At 37.9% G+C, this 17,247-nt stretch overlaps 1 protein-coding gene across 1 annotated transcript; it reads right to left on the reverse strand.

Moving 5' to 3' along the window:
• Positions 1-377: 377 nt before the first annotated feature.
• On the reverse strand, positions 378-17,247 carry LOC135084417 (lactoylglutathione lyase-like). The gene is made up of 6 exons (XM_063979202.1): positions 17,062-17,247; positions 16,916-16,977; positions 16,721-16,787; positions 13,573-13,796; positions 6,933-7,043; positions 378-1,548 (listed from the first exon to the last, which is right to left on the reverse strand). Exons 1-6 carry the CDS (start codon positions 17,122-17,124, stop codon positions 1,428-1,430), a joined length of 648 nt encoding a protein of 215 aa, XP_063835272.1. The 5' UTR covers positions 17,125-17,247; the 3' UTR covers positions 378-1,427.

The following is a 17,247-nucleotide window of genomic DNA, read 5'->3' on the forward strand; positions in this document are numbered from 1 at the left end:
GTTATGTATCTTCATATTAAAGTTGCCCTCTCTGTATTTCTAGTCGCTCACTTAGTAATTTAGTCGCCCGGATAGTATTTTTATGTCTGAAATGTAATAATCAAAACCCACATTTTGTAAGTTCGTTCTGGATTTTATTATTGATCAATATTCGTCGTTAGTTTGGTTAATTTTTCGCTTACTCAAATTCATACCGCTCAAGGTATTAAAACAGTATGCCATCATCAGTCGCAAAGTTTTTTTTTAGTCGCTCGTTTTATAATTCCCCCATAGATATTAGAAATAATACATGTTATTATTATGTATAAAATTTACATAGTATGTAAGCGACAGCTTGGTAAAATATATTGGATTCAGACCATAGGCATAGTTGAATTTTTAGCAATATTTAAAAAAATCCTTATAATGTGTAAAATAATATTGGATTTAAACTGATTTTGCCACTGTCCTTTACATCTTGTTTGATAATGTAATAAATAATTGAACAAAAAACATAATACGTGAATCACTTACAATTTCGAATTTTGTTATTTTATTTTAGTTAAATCTAAATTTGGTTCATCCAAGCTGAATATTTAACAAAAATATACATTTATAGGCACATTCAATGATCCGTAACATCACGTGGGTATTGCCATTCAATCCAAAGTTCAAATCTGAAGTGACTGTAGAAAATTGGACGCTAAATAGAAAGTCCATCAAGGGGAGACTGTCGATAGCATCGAAAGAATCAAAAAACAATCATTTTAATATTAGAAAAATTCTTATTATTATCGATAGCAATGATTTATTGTATTGTATAATTATTATGCTGTTCACTGCTGTTGACATGAAATACACTGTAAAAAAAAACAATGTGGTAATTAAACTTTGCACATTAGCATTCTTTAGTGTTAAAAGTCCCTTAAATTAGTCCATTTATACACGCTCCAATAGAGCTACCACTCCGGGTGGTGTTGAGAAGCAGTTGCGGAATAAACTCGGTCACCTTTTTCTGTATTTCGATGGAATCGACACTCAAATTATCAATAGTCGGGCAACACTAACAAACTGAACATTACAGACCTGTTTTTATTTTCAAACTTAGACAACTACTATAGTCTGGTCTGCGAGCACGTAGAATTTTGTCCAATGACCCCTAGCTACCCATCCTTATCGCTCGCGCGTAATTATGTTGCTGTCGCGATCGCACACTCACTGCGGGCTCCCGTCGCACAGTCGCGACAGCAATATAATTACGCGCGAGCGATAAGGATGGGTAGCTTGGGGTCATTGGACAAAATTCTACGTGCTCACGGACCGGCCTTTAGCTGTTGCTAAGAAGGCGAAGGCGAAAACCTTTCTCTGAATTTCGATGGAATCGACTTAAACTATCGACAGTCGGGCAACACTAGCAAAGTTGACATTACAGACCTGTTTTTTTAAGTTTAGACGACGTTAGAAGTGAATATCTCGATCCGATACCCGTCGGGGTCCTGGATGAAGGCCAGCCCTCGCATCTTGCCGTCCTGCGGCTTCTTCACAAACTTCACGTCGTGCTGCTCGAACCTGAAGTTTAAAAAAAATAGTTTATTTGAAAGACTGACTGACTCAAAGACTGACTGAATGACTGACATATCAACGCACAGCCTAAACGGCTAAACGTAGGCACTTGAAATTGGAAGGGACGTAGCTTAGGTACCGTAGAGGTGCACTAAGAAAGGAATTCCCGAAATTCCCACCGGAACGGGAATTAGCGGGAAAATTCTTTTGTATGAAAAATCTAAACCGCTCAAGTTACGGCCGAATACTGAAACGCTACTCAAATCTTTCACTCAGCTGACGGGCTCCTAAATGGCAATGCCAGATTTTGTATGGAAAGTGGCGTCTTTTTTTTTTCGCGCGGCCATCGACCAAACTTCGTTTTTTGATTACAAAATAGTGTAATAAACCAAACTTACTATGGCATGTATACCTCTAAACTCAGTCTGAACTGAGTTACGAGCATTAGAAGTTTGATGATTTTCATACTAGATTTGCTTTTTGTGCGCAAGTTTTGTAAGAAGTTGCAACAAAATATTGCGCTATTTTTTTATTGCGCTGATTCTGCTCCATACTGATGCCTGGAGCCTTTAATGGATGATATTGTTTGTTTACACATACAATCTCACTATTTTGTTGCAATTTCTTACAAAACTTTGCGTGCAAAAAGCAATCTAGTATGAAAATCATCAAACTTCTAATGCTCGTAACTCAGTTCAGACTGAGTTTAGAGGTATACATGTCATAGTAAGTTTGGTTTATTATACTATTTTGTAATCAAAAAACAAAGTTTGGTCGATGGCCGCGCGAAAAAAAAAAGACGCCAATTTCCGGCATTGTCCTTTAAGTATCCTTCAATTTTAAATGGTATTCTCAAACGCCACTCAACGGATTTGAAGCCATGATCAGCTAAGCAGCTCTCAAATGTTTACATAATGGCAACATTTACCAAAAAAAGTATGTTTTCATTTACACAAATGATAACTTTGCGTTTTTTATCCATTACACGCAGCATCGTTTGTTTATGTATTGTCTTTTAAGGAAATATACTCAATCAACTTAACATAGAACAGTTTATTTTTAGTTTCTATTATACAGGGTGTTAGGTAAATGGGTATATAAGCCGACACTAGCCCATGTTAACATGGTCATATAAATGGTATGGTTAAGTCAGAAAATTGATATCTGCATTTTAATTATTTTAATTTTCATACAAATCGGATTTTAGTAAATTTATTTTGTACTAGCTTTCCGCCCGCGGCTTCGCCCGCGTGGAATTTTGTCTGTCACAGAAAAACTTTATCGCGCGCGTCCCTGTTTCAAAAACCGGGATAAAAACTATCCTATGTTCTTTCCCGGGACTCAAACTATCTCTATGCCAAATTTCATTAAAATCGGTTGCGAGGTTTAAGCGGGAAAGCGTAACAGACAGACAGACAGACAGACAGACAGACAGACAGACAGACAGACAGACAGACAGAGTTACTTTCGCATTTATAATATTAGTTGGGATAAAAATTAAAAACATTAAAATGATGATATCAAATTTCTGACTTCACTATACCATTTATATGACCATGTTAACATGGGCTAGTGTCGGCTCATATACCCATTTACCTAACACCCTGTATATAAATCTCGTTTTGTCATATAAAAAAATTAATGCTTGCATTTTTATTTAATTAAAAAAATAATTTTAAAGGTGATACTTTTTATTGTTGAAATCTATTAAGTGGCGATCGTGGACCGAAACGTAACCACAATTGACATTTATCATTGTTGACAGAGCATCAAATTGACAAATCAACAACTCTTGGAAATGCTGCTACTTATGCGATGTCCCCTTATTCCTCAGAAATAGGCATGTTTATGTATTGCGGTTTCATAGCAGCTATTTTGGTTGTTACTTCGTGCACTATACGATGCACAGTTGGCTGTTAGATGTGGAAGATATCACCTAGTACACGTTCATAACTTCCCGTTGCGTAGAACAGTAGGGTTATAATAAGTATTTGGTCCACTGGTTGTATGGCGTTTGGTGAGGGGTTTCAAAGAGCTTCCAAATTATGAATCCAGAAACAACACCGTTTCTTTAGAGACGCGGAACCTCGCTCGGAATTGCATGTCATTATAATAATATTTTTCAATAGCGTTCAGCCTTATTGCGTTCCTGCGATTAGATCTAGGTATTTCCTCAAGGCTCGAAAGAAATGATAACGATGACACACATTATTTACCACTATTTAGGTCGATTTAGGTACAAGAATAGGATTTAAGATACCGGGCAAGCACTCTCAAATTTAACAGCTGCTTAAGACGATTTGACAGTTGTTTGAGTAATGCTTAGCGTTGAATGGCGTTTCAGTATGCGAAAATTCATTTGAGTGGCGTTTAAGTGCAACTTAATTTGAGAGGTGCTTACAAATTGAGAACTGCTCAGATATTGTTTTGAGTATGCGAAATGTAAGTTTAGGAGCTGCTTAAATATTTGAGAAGCCGTCAAATATTTAAATGGCGTTTCAGTATTCGGCCGTTAGACGCTTGAAATTTGGCATGCAGGTACCTTGGTAAACTTAAAGCTTAGTTACAACAGGCTATTACAAAATTCCCACGGGAACGGGAGTTAGCGGATAAAAAAAAATGTATGAAAAAATCTAAACCGCGTAAAGATAGATGAAGGGGGTAAAACGGGATCCACGCGTACGAAGTCGCGGGCGGCCGCTAATAAATAAATAAACGTGGACATCTTACATGACATACAGCGCCATCTGGTTCCAAACTATACTTGGCGCAAAGACTCGTGGCAGTCGGGGCCATAAATCACTTTTTTAATAAGGATGCGCACGCGCGAATGAGGGCTATCGTTTTAGCGCTCACCAGTTAGCGCCACTGTAGAGTAAGGTCCTGTCACTTGCTTGTAGCGAAGACAGTGGCACCATCTGGTGAGTGCTAAAGTGGTAGGAGGACTATCGCATTTGCACTCATCAAGATGGCGCCACTGTAGAGTAAGGTCCTATCAATCGCCAGGGGTGCCAACTGTTAAGTATAAAAACGAAAGCCTTCATTACAGAACTATCGATAATTTATATTTATAAAAGCGAAAGTCACTGACTGACTCGCTCATTACAAAATCTCAGAAATTACAAGTGCTAGGAGTCTCAAGTCAAAACTCGCATGAGGGTGCCTTTTAGAACGTAGGTGCTCACTAAAACGTAATTTTGCAAAATTCAACCCCAAAGGGGATAAAACGGGATCCACGCGTGCGAAGTCGCGGGCGGCAGCTTATAATAAACAATCGTGGACATTTTACAAGACATACAGCGCCATCTGAGGTGGAATTGTGTAAAGCTATCGTAATCATTTGACAGTTCATAACGTACGATAAAGTCAGTTAAACAAAGCGTTTGACAGAATAATCGTACGTTATGAACTGTCAAATGATAACGATTGCTTTACACAATTCCACCTCTGGTTCCAAACTAAGCAAAGTTGCGAACTTTTTGGCTACTTTGGGTGTCATTAACTATGTGACGCTCACTGTACTACTACGCACTTGTTATACGAGTATAACAATAGTTTATATCAACCCCATAATATTGATAGATAAGTAATTATAATTATAGGCACTAATTTGGTCTTTAGTCATATTCATCTTTACCATAGTACATGACTGTAATGTTGCCTTAAATAAATTTAAAAAAAGTATAGATAATACCACAGAATAATAATAAGTACTACGTACAGAAGTTTTACTTCAAAAAAAATTATGCTCAATGTCATTAACAATATGGTGTAATTTAGCCTGTCTCAAGAGTCAAGCACCATTTTGTTGACAAACGTCAGTGATCGGCACTGCGCCGAAGCTAATTCAAATTCAAATTCAAAATCTTTATTGCATTCTATGTTGTACATAAGGTCTTAAACAATATATTATAATTGTATAGTCTCAAACATAGACCCGGTTTGGGCACAGCAACATTGTGTTTTACAAACATTTATTTATTAATTCGGCATGCATTAGTGTTAGTAATTTCAGAAATATTGAAAAATCTTAATTTTAACTGGAAGTAGGTATTTGATGTCATAATTTTAAAGATGTCAAGTTCACGATGTCAATTTACAATGTCAATATTTTATTTAATAATAGGTATGTTCAATATATAACAGAATTTACGTGGAAGTTTGCTAAAATTATACAATATTGAGTACACAGTCATACACTTAATAATAATATTCATGTCTAAAACAAAGATAATAAAAATATAAATTAAAAATAATTGCATAATGTTATGGAATTGTAGTATAATGTCAATAATAAAAATTAATAAAATTTGTATAAATTGTATTGGGTAGATACCACTATATCAGAGTTTATCTTTAAAATAATCTTCCAATTTATAATAGCATTTTTGTAATAGCAAATTTTTTAGGAGGAGTTCAAATTTTTTATCATTTATTTCTGCCTTTATATTTTGTGACAAGTGATTGTAAATTTTAATCGACATGACGTTTGGGCTCTGACTATGTAGATGTAGTTTAGATTCCGGGATAGTCAGTTTATGTTTATCACGTGGAACGTATCGGCGATGTGGTTGATCTATTACTTTTGTCGTAAACTTTGGATACTTCCGTACGAACTTACACTGCTCTAAGATGTATATCGACGCTAATGTTAATATTTTATACTCCTTGAAGTAAGGTTCACAACTCACACGGTCTTTGATGTTTGCAATGACTCGGATGCATTTTTTTTGTAGGATAAAGAGGTCGTTTACTTCGGTACTATTTCCCCACAGTATAATTCCGTAGCGAAGCCACCCGTATGCATAGGCGTAGTAAGCTGATAAGGCCGTCTTTATATCAGTTGTTTTTTTTAGCTCTTTTAGTCCGTAGATAAAAGATGATAATTTTGAATGCAGTTTTTTTACATGTTCTTTCCAATTTATGTGCGAGTCAATATTCAAACCTAAAAAGTTGAAAGTGTTTACCATTTCAATTTTCAAATCTTTGTAAATAAAGTTAATTGGCAATTCCTTTTTTTGATAAGGTATAGGGCTGACTTCGGTAAAATGATGTGACGTGAGGTGCCAAACTGCGGAAAATGGCGGAGGAAATACATGATTTAGCATGAATTATCATGAATATTAACTACTTATTTACCTCTCAGTGTCTTGAGGCAACTTAAAAAAGTACATTCTGTGTTTTTATTATTATTTAGGCAGTTAAATACTGCACAGTATTTAGTACACCATTTTCTTTATTTTCTTCCATCATACACAAGAATACGCGTGCGTGAGTCAATGTTCGCTCGTATGTGAGGCCTTGTCGAATAGTATCATGTAGGTGGGCCATCGTGCGTGTTTTGTTTTCGATGTAAACTCGCGGAGATGAACAGGCCTGATAATACTGACCTAGCACAAGCGGCTTCCACGTCAGGCACCCATATTCCAATATGGCCGAAGCCCCTCGGGTCCGAGTTGCCGTTGTGGTAGCAGGAATCGTCGCTCTCCGTACCCCAGTTGCTGGAAAGAAATGGAAGGAACGTATTAATTAATTGGTTCATCGTCGCTATAGTAATTAGCCAATACCTATTTATTGGCCAACTTGCCTAAAATGAAAAGAAACAAGCCTAATGGAAGTTATTAAGAGAGGAAAAGAGACAAATATTTTTTCTGAGCAATACGCAGTCCAATGTAGTAAATATTTTTGTCTCTTACTTATTAACAATCCAATTATGCCAATAACTATGTATAGGCCAATTACTATAGCAATCACCCTAGTTAGTGGGTGTTAGTGGGTTTAGTTGGATTTGATGATAGTTTGTTTCAAAATTTTTAAAATGACTTGAAAAAATCAAACTGCCTCAGACAATATTCGAACCCACGACCTTTCACTTGCCGGGCGACTGCTCTTCCATCTTTTGTTTCATTTAAAAAACTGAAATTGGATTTGAGGAAATGTATGTGGCAATGGACGAGCCACATACCTAGTAGAAATTAATGGTCGTTGGGGCAGAAAAGTTCTCGTGTATTACTGCATTGGTGTAAGCATGCCTCTCACTGGGTGGACCGACGATATGGTCCTGGAAGCGGGGGCGTAGGACCGGTCGTTGTTGAAATCCTTGGGGGAGGTCTTTGTCCAGCAGTGGACATCTTTTGGCCGAAACGAACCACAAATCAACCACCACTTGCCCTTGTGTTAAATTAAAAAGACCCATGCTTCTGCAGTGACAGTATCACAGTAGTAATTCTGAAACAACTGTTTTTTCATTCAGTTAATTCATTCTGTTAACAGCATTATTGTGTTCCGGCAGTTAGAGGTAAGATAGCCAGTTCCTCCGTGGTTGAGGATTCCGGGTGAAGCTCGCTTCCACCTTCGGCCTGATCGTCACTTACGAGTACCATCAGGTGAGATACAGGCCAAGAGCTTCCTCGTTGTAGATAAAAAAAAATGGCTTCACTCCGGCGTTTTTTATAGGTAGTTACTTCACTACCTAAAGCATTCTCTGAGTTATTCTCTCATGCATTACAATTTATTTGCTTACACCCGTATTCACAGACGATGCTAGCTTAAGTGAAGCAGCAAATCGAATGGACAGCGTTGAATAGAGCTCTGTGATTGGTTCGTGTGTCACCCTGTGCGTCCACGCGCACTGTGAGACCTCATATAGTCTAGTCTACGAGCACGTAGAATTTTGTCCAATGACCCCAAGCTACCTATCCTTATCGATCGCGCGTAATTATGTTGCTATCGCGCTCGCACACTCACTGCCCGTCGCACAGTTGCGACAGCAATATTTATTACGCGCGAGCGATAAGGATGGGTAGCTTGTCATAATCAAGTCGTTGAAGAAGATTTACTTAATGAATGGCAAAAAAGATGGGATACGTCAGTCAAAGGACGTCACTTATACAGGGTGTCCCGTAATGTAACGTCAAGCCGGAACTGGGTGTTGAGGCAAGTTGTGCTGGTTATCAGAAAAATATAAAAAAAAATCTATGTGGCATATTCTAAAAATAATAGGCATTAAAAAAAAATCAAAAAATTCTACTCCAGGTGACGGTCCTTTTACTCGTGTTGCCACAAATCTTCACTTTTTCCAAATTTTTTTTTTGTTATGTAACCCTGAATAATGCTTCTCTAAATTGTTATCAAAATTGCAAAACCAGCTGCTCCAACTTGGATGAAAAAAATACATTATTCCCAAAAAAAATATCAAAATAAAAATTTTGCCTAGTTTAAACTGACTGTACTGAAAAAAAATTGTACTACGCGAGTGTGGCAAGTGACGTCATAATTTGGCGCATTTAGTAAGGATTCCAAAATGGTATAACACTTTGTAAAATCTTGCTGTAATTGTCGACAATTTTTGTTTATTGGGAATAATCCCGTTTTTAACTTTATCTACCTTGGTTAAAAATATTATTCTAATGTGCCCAAAATTCAAGTTTCTGGCTTAAGTGAGATGTAGAAGCCATTTTAAAAGGTATGAGCGGGACGGAGAGGGCCATCTTACCAAGCAGGGATGTTATTAATTAATACTGCAATTGTTTATGATTAATAAGAAAATATATTGAAAATTTGACATGTAATGAACATTATGAATAAAGGACATCATCCATTTTGGTCCAAAATCAAAAGTGCCGGCCAAAAAATAAAAGTGCTGTATTCTGATAGAATACGTCCGCCTTAGCATTTATTACTATGGCACCAAAGCTGTAGCACCACTGTGCATCGTAGTATTTGAGTTCTAAAAATATATGAAACGACTGACTTTGATCTCAAATACTACGACTCACAGTGGTGCTACAGCTTTGGTGTCATAGTAACAAATGCTAAGGCGGACGTATTCTGTCAGAATACAGCACTTTTTTTTTATTGGCCGACATTTTTGATTTTGAACAAAAAATGTATGAATCGTCGATGAATTTTAGATCTCAAATACTCGACGCACAGTGGTGCTACAGCTTTGATGCCATAGTAACAAATGCTAAGGCGGACGTATTCTGTCAGAATACAGCACTTTTTTTTTATTGGCCGACACTTTTGATTTTGAACAAAAAATGTATGAATAGTCGATGACTTTTAGATCTCAAATACTCGGCGCACAGTGGAGCTACGGCTTTGGTGCCATAGTAACAAATGCTAAGGCAGACGTATTCTGTCAGAATACAGCACTGTTTTTTGTTGGCCGGCTCTTTTGATTTTGGACCAAAAATATATGAAACGTGGATGATGTCCTTTCTTATTCTTATTCTTATGGATATCCGTAACCGTAACCGAAACTATCGGATATCCGAAATAAAAAAATGTCCATAACCGTAACCGAAACTGATTCAAAAGTTACGGATAGTTTCGGATAAAGGCCAAACTGCAAAACTCTATTAAATCTGCAGTATACACGCCGCAGCTGCAATGCCGCGCTGCCGATTTCATAGTTTTGCAGTTTGCGGTCTGCGGCCCGTCTTGGAATTGTACCTTAAATCTTAATATTAGTTACCAACTTGTCTGGCATTCGCTGGCACCATCTAATATGCCAGCCTGTTTTACCTTTATCATACATAGGTGTCTTCTTAGTTGGTACATAAAGTAGCTATGTGGGTCACGCTCACGCAGCATCTTGCTATTTGTATTATACCTACATTTTTGAAATTCTAATAATTCCGTAACAGAAATTATCCGAGACTTTCGGATAATCCGAAATGATTTCATAATTCCGTGACCGTAACCGAAACCGGTATAATATTATTCTAATATCCGTAACCGTATCCATAACCGAAACTTCATATCCTTATTATCCCTGTTACCAAGTACAAGTGCAGGCAGAGCAGGTAGTAAAGGCGCGCGCGCACGGGTGACTTTTGTCACAGTATGTCAACTACTAATTACTGTCATGGTGACAAAAGTTTCTGTGACTGACTGTACGGTATTCAGTCACAGAATCTTGAATTTTGGGCACATTAGAGTAATAATTTTTAACCAAGGTAGATAAAGTTAAAAACGGGACTATTTCCAAAAAAACAAAAATTGTCGACAATTACAGCAAAAATTTACCAAGTGTTATACCATTTTGGAATCCTTACTAAATGCGCCAAATTATGACGTCACTTGCCACACTCGCGTAGTACATTTTTTTTTCAGTACAGTCAGTTTAAACTAGGCAAAATTTTTATTTTGAAATTTTTTTTGGGAATAATGAATTTTTTTCATCCAAGCTGGTGCAGCTGGTTTTGTAATTTTGATAACAATTTAGAGAAGCATTATTCAGGGTTACATAACAAAAATAAAATTTGGAAAAAGTGAAGATTTGTGGCAACACGAGCAAAAGGACCGTCACCTGGAGTAGAATTTTTTGATTCTTTTTAAATGCCTATTATTTTTAAAATATGCCACATAGATTTTTTTTTATATTTTTCTGATAACCAGCACAACTTGCCTCAACACCCAGTTCCGTCTTGACGTTACATTACGGGACACCCTGTATAAATTCTTCCCGAATGTACGCGAACGTATAACTAGGCGATGGTTAGAAATCGACCATTGCTCGTCGCAGTTCCTCACGGGACATGGCAACTTTAAACATAAACTTCACGAATTCAAACTAGTTCCGTCTCCTTTTTGCGAGTGTTCCACTGATGATGTCAGTCATGAGCAGTCTGCCCATCATATCTTGTGGGAGTGTGATCTTTGGAAACATGAACGTGATATAATGCTTAATTCAATACAACATACATCTGTTTCCGCAATTTATTACACCGATCTCAACGTAGAACCAGCCGTAAGAAGCTGGGTCACTGAACTAGTTAGTAAAAGGGCGGTTCAGGTGGTGGCGAACAAGACTACCAGAGCAGAGGTTGTCAGAGGATGCCCTCAAGGAGGCGTCCTATCGCCACTACTATGGAACATGGTAGTGGACAGTCTGTTAAGTAAACTAAATGACAGAGGGTACACGGCCATTGGATACGCAGATGACATCACCATACTGTTAAACGGAGGGGCTGAAAACGTGCTATGTGAAATAATGCGTTCAGCCCTAAACATTGTTGAAAACTGGTGCAGCGACCACCAGCTGTCAGTAAACCCAAAAAAAACTGAACTAATCCTTTTCACTAACAAAAGGAAACTACCAGAGCTCCAGCTACCAGAACTCTTTAAAACAAAACTCTCCCTCTCAACACAAGTGAAGTATCTGGGCATCACCTTTGACCACAAATTGAACTGGGCGAGTCACATTGAAAACAAAACAAAGAAGGCCTGTATAGCATTTTATCAGTGTAAAAGACTCATTGGTAGCAGATGGGGTCTTAACCCAAAGATAACACTTTGGCTCTACACATCAGTTATCAGACCCTCTGTCACTTATGGATCAGTTGTCTGGTGGCCCAGAACAAAACTATCCACAGTAAGATCAAAACTCCAAAGTCTGCAACGTCTAGCAAGCATAGCGGCCACTGGTTGCATGAGAACCACACCATCGGCATCACTTGAGTACCTTCTGAATCTTAGACCCTTAGATCTCATCATTCAGGAGGAAGCGCAAGCAGCCGCTCTAAGACTTAAAGGAAACGGCCTATGGAAGCAAAACAAGGAGACAGGACACTCTGCGATCCTGCAGAAAACCATAAAAGAAATACCTCTCACTGAGGCACCCATCGATAGGATACCCTGTGAACATATCTTCGACCGAAGATATAATATCCAACTTACAGCGGAGACGCGAGATTACTCTGGAATCAATGAAGTTAGGATATACACGGACGGCTCCAAAATTCAAACGGGTATAGGAGCTGGTGTCTTCTCGAATGATCTTAATATAAGAATATCAACAACATTAGATAAACACAATACAATTTTCCAAGCAGAATGCATTGGAATTACCAAAGCAGCACAGGCGGTAACAGCCAGAGACATCCGAGGTCTAAACATAAGAATTATCTCGGATAGTGCATCCGTACTGCAAGCGCTACAAAGCAACACAATAACAACGGCCCTTATATTGGAATGCCATGAAGCGCTCCAAGACATTGCAGCTGTAAATGGCGTTACCCTGCAATGGATCAAAGGGCACAGTAACTCTTTAGGCAACGACGCAGCGGATGAACTGGCAAAAAGAGGTTCGGACACAACAGTATTTGGCCCGGAACCAATACTGCCGATACCACAAGCACAGATCAGGAACTGGCTGCGTTCCAAAACAGAAGAAAAACACCACACAGAATGGAAAAATAGCGAAGGATGCAGGCAAACAAAAGATGCGGTTCCGGACGTATCGAAAAAGTTCTCCCGCAGCCTCGTCAGACTAAACAGGGACAGCATCCGCAAGGTCTTAAGTGTCATAGCCGGACACTGTATGCTAAACAAGCACCTATACAACATAGGTGTCACAGACAGCCCACTGTGCAGGGGGTGCATGGAGGCAGAGGAAACACCGCAGCATGTGCTCATGGAGTGCAGTAGCGTGGAAGAACAACGGGCTCAATTTCTTCGATCACCATCGTCGCTACGGGAGGCCTGCAGTAGCCTAGACGGGCTGCTCGCCTTCTGGGGGGATCTGGGGTGGTTGGAGTAGGAAGATAAACCACAAATCGCGCACAATGGCCCAATCATGAGGCTAAGTGCGGTATTCGATTGCCCTGCAAAACTAACTAACTACACCGATCTTGTCGCGACAAGGAAAAATTTCCGTGCTTTTAAGCGATTTTGTGAAAAATATTATTGGCAGGTAGTTGCTAATTGCTCATAAGATAGGCCCCCTTAATTTAATTTATTGTCCGTGGTGCATAATCTTTTTCTTAAAGGTTTTAAACCATTGTTTGTCACCTGTCATCCGCTTTGCAATGGAGGGAAGTCGAACCTTAATTTCGAACTCCTCCTATGTTCTTCTGATTAATTTCGTTGCGGGTCCAATGACAGTTTAACTTTCCCCCGGGACAAACTTGACCTTCATTGGTTGGGTTTTTGTGGCGGTCAAGCTGTAGATCCTGGCTACACAGGAGTTGCAGTGGTGGGAACGAGAGGTGGGAATAGTCCCGTTAATAATAAATAACTTACTAAGTAAGGCTCAAAGTTGCCTTCCTAGTCAACGCCCAGGCGGACCTCACAGCTTCATCCTGGGGCACGTCAGCCGGGTTCTCGTAGCCCATGAAGAACAGAGAGAACTTCATCTCTGGGTAGTGGAGTTGCTTCAGCAAAGTCATGCCCAGCACTCCGGTGTAGAACGGAATGGACTTCCTTGGGTCTTTGATGCGGTACATTGTTTGTTGGAACATGAAGTCCTGGAAATAGAAGAATGATAAGCTTTAGAAAGAAAAAAAAAATATATATTTAGTCCAAAATCCGCTACAATACAGTGTAAAAGTACATTGTTTAATTTGAACCAAAATGGCAGCACTCGGCATGTGTTATGCTTTAGGTTCTAGACGCTATAACTCTGGCATTCTGTGGCAGCCATATTATTATGTGAATAGAGTCTAGAGATGAAACGGATAGTTGTTTGGCCGGATACCGGATATCCGGCCAGCTGCTAGGCCGGATAGTTGATCCCTTGTCTCGTTGCATGTCGTGAGTCGTGACGAGTTTAGCGCCGCACAGGTGCTTCAAACGCGATCAGTGGGTCTCGTAGTAGACTAGACTAGTCACACTTTACGAAAATCGAATGCGTCCGAATAGAATGTCAGATTTTGCCACTTGTCTAGAGGGCAGATCAATTCGGGCGATTTCGGTTGCTATCGTGTGTGATTGAATAGCAAAAATTAAATAAGTTTACTTGCTGCGTAATCTGACTGAACTGCATCATGTCATCTGACCATCAGTGAAAAAAAATTCGCCTTTTTTATTTGGCAATATGTCGACATTAACAGATATTTACTATTTATGTATTCTTCATTAGAGTGAATAGCCCAGAAAAATAAATTAGTTTTTTAAAAGGCCTTAATATGGCATTTTTGTAACTTTTTGGAGTTTAAATAAAAGCCGTCATTATTATAAGCCATTTTATTTACCTTAAAGATTAATGTATTTCATTTTATTAATAGGAAATTGTCGTAGTTTTTTCATATCCGGTATCCGGCCGGATAGTGAGTTACTATCCGGTATCCGGCCGGATAGTAAATTTAGGCCGGATATCCGGCCTACCGGATAGTTCCCGGATATCCGTTTCATCTCTAGAATAGACACTTATAGATCATAAAATATAGACAATAAACTAATATTCCTAACATTTTTATGGCTGACATCATTATTTCCATTTTATTATTGTAGGTCGACACGACAAGAAGAATTATTATGGTCTTAGGAAAAACTTATTTCATTTTTTTTTAAATAGGTGACTAAATGAAATTCTTAAAAAACAAATCCAGTTTAAAGTAGCAAGTCATACAATAAAACAGACTTAAAGATAATAATATCTAATGATGATAAACAGCAAAAATGTATCGAATCATTGAACTGAACAGCAACAGGCAATATTATGATAACACAAGAAAAAGATAAGGTTAGGTGGTGAGCTCCGAATAATGTTTTATTTAATTAATACAATAAATTACACTAAACATTAACTTTTGATAATGGTTTTATCAATCACTTGTATTCACAAACAAAAGGACATCATCCATTTTGGTCCAAAATCAAAAGAGCCGGCCAAAAAATAAAAGTGCTGTATTCTGATAGAATACTTCCGCCTTAGCATTTATTACTATGGCACCAAAGCTGTAGCACCACTGTGCATCGTAGTATTTGAGCTCTAAAAATATATGAAACGACTGACTTTGATCTCAAATACTACGATGCACAGTGGTGCTACAGCTTTGGTGTCATAGTAACAAATACTAAGGCGGACGTATTCTGTCAGAATACAGCACTTTTTTTTTATTGGCCGACATTTTTGATTTTGAACAAAAAATGTATGAATCGTCGATGAATTTTAGATCTCAAATACTCGACGCACAGTGGTGCTACAGCTTTGGTGCCATAGTAACAAATGCTAAGGCGGACGTATTCTGTCAGAAGACAGCACTTTTTGTTATTGGCCGACACTTTTGATTTTGAACAAAAAATGTATGAATCGTCGATGAATTTTAGATCTCAAATACTCGACGCATAGTGGTGCTACAGCTTTGGTGCCGTAGTAACAAATGCTAAGGCGGACGTATTCTGTCAGAACACAGCACTTTTATTTTTACTGGCCGACACTTTTGATTTTGAACAAAAAATGTATGAATAATCGATGACTTTTAGATCTCAAATACTCGACGCACAGTGGAGCTACGGCTTTGGTGCCATAGTAACAAATGCTAAGGCAGACGTATTCTGTCAGAATACAGCACTTTTTTTTGTTGGCCGGCACTTTTGATTTTGGACCAAAAATATATGAAACGTGGATGATGTCCTTTAATTGGTTTATTTAGCTTGGATTGATTTGTGAACCATTTTGTGTCTTCTGGTACCAACTGTCTTTGTTCTTGAAAAATATAAGGTTTTTCAATGAGACCAAAAATTATCACAGACTTTGTAGTAACAAATTTTCCAATTAATTGCGACCAACATTGGTTCAATTTTGCTGGTCTTGTATAGAATCAGTCTCATAGGCATTACCAAGCACAAGAATTTAAAATAAAATAGAAAAACACGGGTCTCAATGTGTCATTTTTTTATATGACTTACATGTACTCATGGCTTGACGTTTCGGCTGCAAGAATTTAGCTTTAAAATTGTACTGGAATTATACCTAGCCTATTACAGTATGGAACTTGACACTCAATTAATTAGAACTATTTGGTTTATTAAAGAGATATGTATTTTATGACGGCCAACTGTCACTAAACTTTATTATGGATTGTCCTGAGCAATATTAAGTTACAACAAGAGGCCATAGGAAATGAGTTTCTAAGTAACTTTAAGACCAAACTAGGTATTCAAAACTACAAACTACTTCAATGATTTGTGTTACCAAAGTTAAAATTGTTAGGTATTAGTCAAGCTTAGGTAAAACATGATATTTTAAACTTTCATAGCATTTTCTCATAAAAACTAGAGTCAATGTGGCAAAACTGTAATTTCTCGCGTATTCAGCACAGTATACAATTACATAGGTAAGTATTCTTGGACACCTACCATGCCGCAAAAATGTCTAGGTACATAAGTAAGTACTCAACAGTTGGTTCAAAGACTTTTTACTAAATTAATTAAATATTTGAAATACCTTAGTTGCTGGCTCAGGGGTCCGGCATAGGGAGATAATTTCTTCAGGTGAAATACCGGACATTTTGCTGGAAGTAAATCAGATTTTTTACAAAATAAACATTCATAACCTAAAAATCTTTGTTTAAAATTTTTAAGAAAGACCTGGTGACTGATACAATATAGCAAATATCTTGTAATGCATTACTTTACTTACCACTTCTTATAGATAACCGCGAGGAAATCACAAGGAAATGATGTGGAAAAACTCCAAACTTTCTAAAGAGAGAGATAAAAACAGATAAAAACACAGATATGGATTAATTAAAGGATAAAAATGAATAAAAAAAATACTTCACTCACTGACAGCGACAGATCACGTAGTGTCGACCAGTGTCGTACGTAGTGATAGACGTTATTTATCATTCTAACCGATTGCTGTGATTAGCCTGATCAGATCACTCGTTATCCAGAAACGCCTTAACTAGTCATTTTCTTAACATCATAATAACAACGTTAGAATCTCTTCGATAAAATCAAAACGATTGT

Source organism: Ostrinia nubilalis, chromosome 26, assembly GCF_963855985.1.
Source record: "Ostrinia nubilalis chromosome 26, ilOstNubi1.1, whole genome shotgun sequence".
Lineage (NCBI taxonomy): Eukaryota > Metazoa > Arthropoda > Insecta > Lepidoptera > Crambidae > Ostrinia > Ostrinia nubilalis.

What these genes read in the sequence shown, in the direction of transcription:
- LOC135084417 (XM_063979202.1), bottom strand. Translation starts at nt 17,124, where the DNA reads ATGATAAATAACGTCTATCACTACGTACGACACTGGTCGACACTACGT. An exon ending in TACGTGATCTGTCGCTGTCA is followed by an intron (nt 16,978 to 17,061) that starts GTGAGTGAAGTA and finishes CTCTCTCTTTAG; the next exon opens with AAAGTTTGGAGTTTTTCCAC. An exon ending in GTGGAAGCCGCTTGTGCTAG is followed by an intron (nt 1,549 to 6,932) that starts GTCAGTATTATC and finishes TTTAAACTTCAG; the next exon opens with GTTCGAGCAGCACGACGTGA.